The sequence below is a fragment of the Morone saxatilis genome, unplaced genomic scaffold (assembly GCF_004916995.1).
Source record: "Morone saxatilis isolate NCDOM2014 unplaced genomic scaffold, NCSU_SB_2.0 Contig4, whole genome shotgun sequence".
NCBI classification, from domain to species: domain Eukaryota; kingdom Metazoa; phylum Chordata; class Actinopteri; family Moronidae; genus Morone; species Morone saxatilis.
The window spans coordinates 17,725,449-17,733,870 of record NW_023339984.1 but is presented as its reverse complement, the minus strand read 5'-3'; the positions used below and the strand labels follow the sequence as shown (position 1 = coordinate 17,733,870).

The following is an 8,422-nucleotide window of genomic DNA, read 5'->3' as shown; positions in this document are numbered from 1 at the left end:
GTAGAACCACTCCACTGCTGTCTATGTTAATCCCAGCTATGACCGGTGAGGCGTAAGAACCTGGTGATTGCAGAGGGAAGACATTTTGAAAACATCAATTGCATTTATATACCATTTATATACAGTACACTGTACAGGGGGACAAGTCTACCAATGAAATAGATTGCTTTTAACTTTGTTTTTTTTTTTTTACTGTTAACCTGGTCATGATTGGGTGTTTGAAGTGTCCTGGTTATATTTTGCACATCTAAACAACTTATTCTGGTTTTGAGAAACCAGAATATACTACCTAGATTATTACATAGAAACCAGAATACTATGGTATGTAAACACCTTACCTAGGTTTCTGAAGCATCTTATAGTGGTTAGGATGGTAATAAAGCAAGACACACCTGCAGGCAGCTGGTCAGGTCATGTATTTTCATTTTCATGTTCCATGTAAACGTCATATTAAAAAAACAATGCACATGTAAATGCCATTTTGGTGGATAAAATAGATTGAGATGCCCTCTCCTGGTTAAATATGTAACTGTTGAAAAGCTGACCAATACTCCAGTTGATGATATTGTATTAGAAGTATTCATACTAAAACTGAAATCTAAAATGATGAAGTAGTTTGTTTCAAAAGCTAGTGGACTAGAAATTAGACCTGATCTAAAATGTGGTGGACCTGAACAGACACAAAGAGAGGAAGGCTATCTCCCGCAGCTGCATGATACTCTGCCAGATACAGAGAAACTATGCACTTCACTTTCAAACTTTCTAAAAGATATACATAAAAAAAAAATAGCCCACTCACCAACAACGAGCTCAACAGTAGATGTTTTATCCTGTGAGGGAAAGTAGCATCTGTACAGTCCATTATCGGAGAGTTTCACTGCAGAGAGTCTCAGTGAAAGGTCTCCCTGCCTCAGGTTCTCGATGGACAGCGATGTTCTTCCTTTGTAAGACGGGTTTTGGTTGACCAGAAAGTTTTGACCTTCATGCCACACGTGGACAAATCTGGGGTCCAGGTCAGGTCTCCCCCACTCCACACTCTTGGAAAAAACATCAGCTGCAGGTTCCAGGTGGCATGGCAACGTGACGTCTTCACCAAGTAAAGTCACTATTGTTTGAGCTGGTCCAACCCCCTGGGACTGGCCTGGAAAGACACAGATTGTGAAATCCTACAATCAGAACTTGTGTACAGAATTACTGCTGACTGTGATAAGTGGTATTTTAAGTAAAAGAAGGAAATTATTTTATCTTTTTGTCTGCTTTTATACTGTACTGGCTTCACCTGGTGCTGATGTTTTGTAAGTTACCTCTACATTCAGCCAGTAGAAGGAGGATCACGGTGACCAAAGCGCTGAAGGACCCGATAGGCTTAAGGAACAGTCCATCATTTACACATAGCATCCTGGAGTTCTGGGGAAATATAAACAGATTTTGAAATTTTAATTGCCAGAAAGAAAGAGCCAAAATGCTGACAATGATTAAAATAGCTATAGCTTTCGTTAGCTTCCAAACCAAATACAATAAATGCTCATAATCCCATTACATGCATAAAATAGGAATATAATACATTATTAATATTGATTTACTTCACTAAACTGATGCCAGAAAGTTGTCAACTATTCACTTTTATGATTAACATTAGAATTAGATTAGATTAAGAGGGCCATCCCAAACCACAAGAACCAGCCAGACCATAAATCCTCCTATACAATAAACCTGACATCTGCCAGACCACATTGCTACATAAAGCATGATACACCACTCCTCACAGTGCTACTGTGCCAGAGCCTTATGGCAGACGCTTACTGTATCTGTATCAGAAACTAATTTTCTGGCATTCTGAAGTTATGGACCTGGTAAATGGTAAATGGACCAGTACTTCTATAGCGCCTTTCTAGTCTTCCGACCACTCAAAGCGCTTTTACACTACTTGTTTCATTATAAAGGTTTTATGAATAAGTGAAACATTAGGAAAAAAATAGGAACCCCAAGAATAGTGGTTTGAGATTCTGACCTTGAGGAGAAAAATGTCCAAACTCCTTCCGCCGCAAAAAAGCCTGATCAAAAGTGAATGTATAAATTACATTTAAATAAACAATTACATTTAAATAATGTAACATGAAGTCCTGTTCCCTGGCCACATGTACTTTTTGTTGCTTCGGTGTTATGTCCTTGTTACTGTATGATTGTAATTTGAAGATTTTTTTGTTTAAACAATAATTATTAAAAATGATTTATTTGTGCAATAATTCACATTGAGATTGACCCGTTAAGGGAGATTCTTTTTGACTTACAGCATGTAATAAGACGAGGCAAACACACTGTGAGAAATAGTTGGCAACACTACTGCAGGCTTTTACAGACTGTGTAAACAACAAGAAAGCTTTTGCTCCACAATCAGCAATGACAATTTCTTTATAATGAAACGGTAGTTTAGTGGAAACCATTAAAACTGAAATTCACTCAACAAAAGGAACATACCTGTTCTGAGTCAGATCTCTCCTGAGACTATAAAGCTCAACCGCCAAAGTCCTTCAATAAAAAATAAAAAAAGAGACAGACTTTGACCCAGTGGGTGTTTCCTTTGTGCTAGTATTCACTTCTAAACTGTATTAGAATAATCCCACACAAAGTTGTTGTATGTTATCAGTCTGCTTTAAGGCTACAATAGTAATTACAGGCTGTCATTCTGTAATTTCTGTTTTCAGTTGTTTCTAACTGACCACACCTCCTGCAGCTTTTGTTTGTTTCTTAACCGCCAATAATCTGCATCCTGTATTAGAAGCCTGTGCTAGCAAGTTAATGAGTAACTGGACTGAATTCTACTGTTTAATCTAAAACCTATCCCTGATGTTGAAAACATGGTTCAAGCCACGTTAATTGTGTCACTTTCGATTTCAGTGTGGAGGAGAGACATTTATATACAGGCTCAACTACGGTTCTGTAATTTTAGGCCACCTTTACTGTTGTGTTTTGTTTTTAGAAAATGTAAAAAGTTTGATTTACTGCTTTAATTCTGATGGAAAAGTGAATTACAACAGACATCACGAGCAAGGATCAAGATTTATTACTTCATCTTGTGACAGGAGTGTATTCTGTTCATCTCACACACAGTCATATGTAGATTCTCACAGAGGATTCAATCATCACATTACAGTTTATTTCAAAAGATGACAATTCCGCATCACAATTTCATCACAACAAAGACACTAATCCAGACACTACTTTGTAAACCAGTTGTTGAATGGCGTGATAACTATCATTTTATATACATATCATTTTGTATACTTTAGCATTTTCTATCTGAAATCAACAAACTACTTGACAGCACAATACCCAGCCATGAGTATTAAAATATCAGCATTAAAGAAAATCTATGTGAGAATATAATCACCACACTGGAACAATTCATATCAATAAAACTCCACATATACAGATCAGAACTGGTAAATGAAAGTCTTCCATCTGAGGAGTGTGGTTGTTTTAATAAGGTTTCTCCTATTAAAACATAAAGACATTATGGCTGCCTGGGTCATTATAGTATTAGCAGAAAGGAAAAAGTACTAGTTTCTATCATTACAGAACCAAAACTGGACCTTCTGATTACTCTCTGTGGAGGTGAGATTTATCGTCGTCACTTTCTAACTCTTCCAGGTGCAACTGAATCAGCTGCATGTGGTTTTCTGCTTTTGTCTTCCTCTCTGTTGCTTTTGCCATCAGAGCCTTTGTCTTCTTCAGCAGTCTCTCCACGTCCAGCTGCTGCTTCTCCAGGTTTTCCTTCCGTTTATCCAGTTTCGACTCAGCGTTCAACAGATGTTGTTGTTCTTTCAAGTACCCTTCCGTTTTGTCAGTTGCCTTTTCTTTCTCACTCTGTTTTATCTCCTTCTCTACTGCATTAAGCTTGTCTTTGTTTTCCTCCCTCTCCTTCTCTATCTCTTCTAACTGCAGTCTGAATTCCTCTTTTTGTTTCCCCAGTCCGCTGGTCAGTTCCAGCAGTTGAGACAAAACCACTCCGCAGTAGTCCAGTTCTTCTTGAGTCTTCTGGGATTCTTTCCGGAGTTGAGCCTCTTTATCAGCCGAACCCTTTCTTTTGGCTGAGAAAATGCATAATACTGAATAAGACAGAGATGATATGTTGAGGGAAGGAAACACATGAATAAATAATAATAATAAAAATAATATAGAATAAAATATTTACCAGCAAAAAAAAGGTAGTTGAATGTATGCTTTTTCTCTCAAAATGAGTCTGTCTGTTTTAGTATTAAAGTAATTTATATCACTCATAAAAAAAAAAATTATATATATCATAAAAATGATATATATAATTATTATATTTTTTTATTTTTTTACTTACAGATTTTTGATTTTTTCCATTTCCAGACTATCAAGGCAGCTATGACTAACACGAAGCCACCAGCTAAGCCACTACCCAAGCCAACAACGGAACAGTAAGCACAGCAAGATGGAGGTGTGAAAATGTCGGCAGCTAAAATGATAGAACACAGGGTATTCAAAAACATTTTGCAAAACAACTATCTCTTAATTGTACATTTGCTTTAATTAATTGTGACACAAACTCATCTAACTGGATAGATTATTATAACAGCAGTATATTGAAGTCATAGACTAGGATATGTACTGTTGGTGTGGGCTTTCTCTGTGTCTCAGGTAGCTCACCTGCATCGCGACCAGACTTTAAGGGTACTGAGGAACCTGAAGAACAATGTGATACAATGTAAATAGCAGCCCAATCTCACACCAATGTCAGTCCACTAGAAGATACTGTGTCAGTGTCACATTTTGCCTCATATAGGCATGAAGAGTATGAATTATGCAGAGGAAAAATATATATGTATTTTTTATTGCTATTGACCTCAGTATTCAGACCTCAACTTTACCTTGTGTATATAGATATGTTTATATATATATTTATATATAGATATGTTCTATTATAGTGTTGTGATGTAGATTTGGAGTTGTAACGAAAGTATTTCCCCCTGGGTTATTATAAGATTTTGGATTTCTGATTCTGAGTATCACATCAAAACATGGATAGCGTGGCAGGATACCAGGTTGCATATACATATTTATGACTATGACTATTTGTATCAATATCAATTGCACAATCCCTTCGTTGTTTATACAAAATTAGCAGAGCCATTTTTTGATTCCAAATTTTATGTATGCCATCTGGAGTGAAATTGGGATCTCCACCAGTTCTCCACTGGTACTGACGTAAGTGTGTACGGTACCTGCACAACAATGTGTCAGGACAACCAAGCTGAGGGGACTGAGCTTCCTTTTAAGGAACAGTCCGTAATTCAGGCAAACCATCCTGGAGTACTGTAAAAACAAAAGTTAAATTGTAAAATGTTAATTGCCAGAACCAAGCTATGTTGGCAGGTAGCAAGCAAGCTTATGCCAGACAAGCAGAAGCTAGTAGCAAACCAAGCTAAATAAAATTATTCTTAATCAGTGATTCAAAAAATACTGAGTTCTTGCTTACATTTTTCAACTCAGAAGCACATGAAACGTAGATACAAAGATACTTAATGCAGGCAGTTTGTGAATGATTAAAACTCCAAAGCTAGAAAGCATTGAATATTAATAAGCTAAACACACTAGCACATACAGTAGTTGGCAGCAACCCTGTGGTACGTACAGAATTGTACTAATTACGCTTTCATCAACTTTGAAAAAAACCAGTTTGCTTTTGCTCCACCGTATGGAATGACACATACTTTAGAATGAAAAGGTAGTGAAAGCGAATCAAAATTGAAATAACAATAGATTAACTCAGTAAAAGGCACATACCTGTTGTATCTCTGAGTCAGTCCTCTGTGATTACGAAGCTGTATGGCTTAAGTCCTTCAGTTGAAAAAAAAAAAAGAACCCAACTGTACTTTGACCTCTGTGCATATATTATTCTAGACTGCATTTAAATAACCATAGACAATATTGTTGTATGTTTCAAATACAATATTATTAATATTTATTGGAGTTTGGAGTTTTTCTTCTCTGAACAAACTCCTACAGTTTTGGTTTGTTGCCACGTGAATGACAATAGTTTTTGTATCCTGTATAATGATCCTGTGTCAGTGAGTTAATGAATAACTGATGTTTGATATCAAAACCCTGAGAGGTTTAAACTACTACATGGTTCAAGTTAACAAAATCAATGTGTAAACACTTCCTATTAAATTCATTACAGTGCTGTGTACTTGATTTTATGCTTTAATTCTGATGGGAAAATAATCTATGACAGAATCAAGGGTCCAGACTTCAGTTACAAGAGTATATTTTATTCTGTTCCTCTCCAACACTGTTAGGACAAACTAAATACATCTTTACTACAGTTTTTAGATAATTTATGTTTTTCAGTTCACAACAGGAAAAGAAAAAACATGCAAATAAAATCAAACTTCCTGTAGGATTTTACAGTGTTGGGTTTTATTTTCCAGCGCGTATAATGGGTTAATATTTAATCTGAGAGCGATAGCAGCCAGATATAATCCAAAACTTTCTTTCACTTTTACCCTCTGTAAATAAGTAAGCACTATTAATGTGGGTAAAGAATTTGAAGGCAATCCATGCAACAGTTGTTGAGAGCTTTCAGTCTGGACCAAAGTGTCTGACCCAACTGTCCAACCACAATGCCATCGATGCAGCTAGCATGGCTAAAAATCATGACGTTTCAGATCTGCCTCTGCTGACATTATGGGTTACTTTGGTTTAGGCAGCTGAAGTTGAGACTAAAAGTTGATTCTTGACCTTGGACACAGGAGTTGAGATGGACAGTTTCAAGGTCCAATCAGATTCTGGCGCTTTTAATCATATCACACAGTCTTCCTGAGCAGATAGGGTTGTCATAGAAATGTACACATAGATATGTCTAATCTTTCAAAGGTCAAGAATGAAATTGTAGTCTTATTTCTTTAACAAAACAACATAAAACAATAAAACGGATTAATGATTGAGCTCATCCAACTGTCTCTGTCCCTTGCAGCTGTTCATGAAGTTGCCCCTTGTAAATCTCTAAATTTGTCTTCCGTTCTGTCAGTCTGTTGAGATTGCCCTGTCCCTCTTCACTTTCTAATAGTTTCTGTGTGTTTAGCTGCAGTTTCTTCAGTTCTTCCTTTCTCCTCTCCAGTTTGCACTGAGCATTTAACAGCCTTTGTTTTTTCTCTCAAGTGTCCTTCTGTTTGATCAGTTGCCCTTTCTGTCTCACTCTCTGTTATTAATTAATGAACCTATTAAGAATTCTGGAGAACCAGAGGGAGCTGCCTGAACCTTTTCCCTGTTGTCCTCCTTGTCTTTCTCCATATCTTCTAGCTGCAGTCTGAAAAGCTCCCTCTGGTTCTCCAGAATCCTTAATAGGTTCATGTAAGTGGTAACTTTGTATACCAAATTGTTCGGTTTTTCATCGGTCTTTTGTAATTCTTTAAGTTTGGCCTCTTTGTCATCTAAGTCCTGTGTTCAGCTGCCGATGAAAGGATCTCAAAAGGAAATCTTCTATTGTTCCTGTGTGTGTCAAGATTCCCACCAACATTAAAGGAGGATCAGCTTTAGTTAAGAACTAAACTGAGCAAAAGTATCTGGTACCAAAAGCGCGTAAGTCGAGTAAAGCTGAGCCATGCCATGCAGTGTAAACAGTCAACAAATACAGAAAACATAATCTTTTTTTAAGGATGTAATGGAATGATGAGAAAAGATGAGAGGATATTGTTGACGCCCTTCACATCACAGCAGTACATGGAAGGAGGTGAGTTGGCGTCTCACGTTTTTTGTCACGTTTCCTTTTCCATACACTGATGAGAAAAATCACAGGACAGGGCCATGAAGAAATCATCTGAAATAGTAAAAGACAGAATAGTTCATCATATTAATTACTATGTTTAAAATAGAAGATGTGTTCTGAAAGAAGAACCGTATTTTGAAATATCATCGAAATCTCTTCCACCAATTTAACCAAGATGACAACATATAATAGAACATAGTTGCCCTGCACCAGCTGCATAATTTTAGTCATTTCCCGTGCTGTTGTACTGTATGCTCAGGCCTCTCTTATAAGACATTTTGATCACAATGGAACTTCCTGAATAAATTAATTTTAGTAACTAAAATAACTAAGCTATCTTAAAAAAAAATCTGAATTTACTTGCTTGATAACACATAATAAAAACAGTTTGGTTTACTCTATGTAACTGTCTCATTGTGTCATATGACTTATCACATACATTTCTTAACCAGCTCTGATAAAACAATGTGCTGTGTTGAGAGCACATTTTTCAGGACAATTTCATGAAATGTACTCAAATAAAACAAATAAAAGTATGTTTTTAAAATGAAAATTCAATTCAATTAAATTTTATTTGTATAGCACCAATTCATAACAAAAGTTATCTCAGGACACTTTTCAAATAGA

The 8,422-nt window shown here is 36.4% G+C and overlaps 2 protein-coding genes across 3 annotated transcripts; both read right to left on the bottom strand.

Moving 5' to 3' along the window:
• Positions 1-4: 4 nt before the first annotated feature.
• On the bottom strand, positions 5-1,712 carry LOC118337942 (myelin-oligodendrocyte glycoprotein-like; the record flags this gene model as incomplete). The annotated part of the gene is made up of 3 exons (XM_035675102.1): positions 1,305-1,712; positions 800-1,141; positions 5-60 (listed from the first exon to the last, which is right to left on the bottom strand). Coding segments are annotated over exons 1-3 (492 nt in total), but the record flags the coding sequence as incomplete, so codon positions are not given.
• Positions 1,713-3,049: 1,337 nt separating this feature from the next.
• Positions 3,050-6,040, bottom strand: LOC118337747 (ribonuclease Y-like). Of its 2 annotated transcripts, none has more exons than XM_035674847.1 (5): positions 5,812-6,040; positions 5,250-5,340; positions 4,675-4,710; positions 4,352-4,483; positions 3,050-4,091 (listed from the first exon to the last, which is right to left on the bottom strand). In XM_035674847.1, exons 2-5 carry the CDS (start codon positions 5,329-5,331, stop codon positions 3,601-3,603), a joined length of 741 nt encoding a protein of 246 aa, XP_035530740.1. In that variant the 5' UTR covers positions 5,332-5,340; positions 5,812-6,040; the 3' UTR covers positions 3,050-3,600. The 2 variants fall into 2 exon arrangements, with proteins under 2 accessions (XP_035530740.1, XP_035530739.1); XM_035674846.1 differs by having other exon boundaries at positions 3,051-4,109.
• Positions 6,041-8,422: the final 2,382 nt, after the last annotated feature.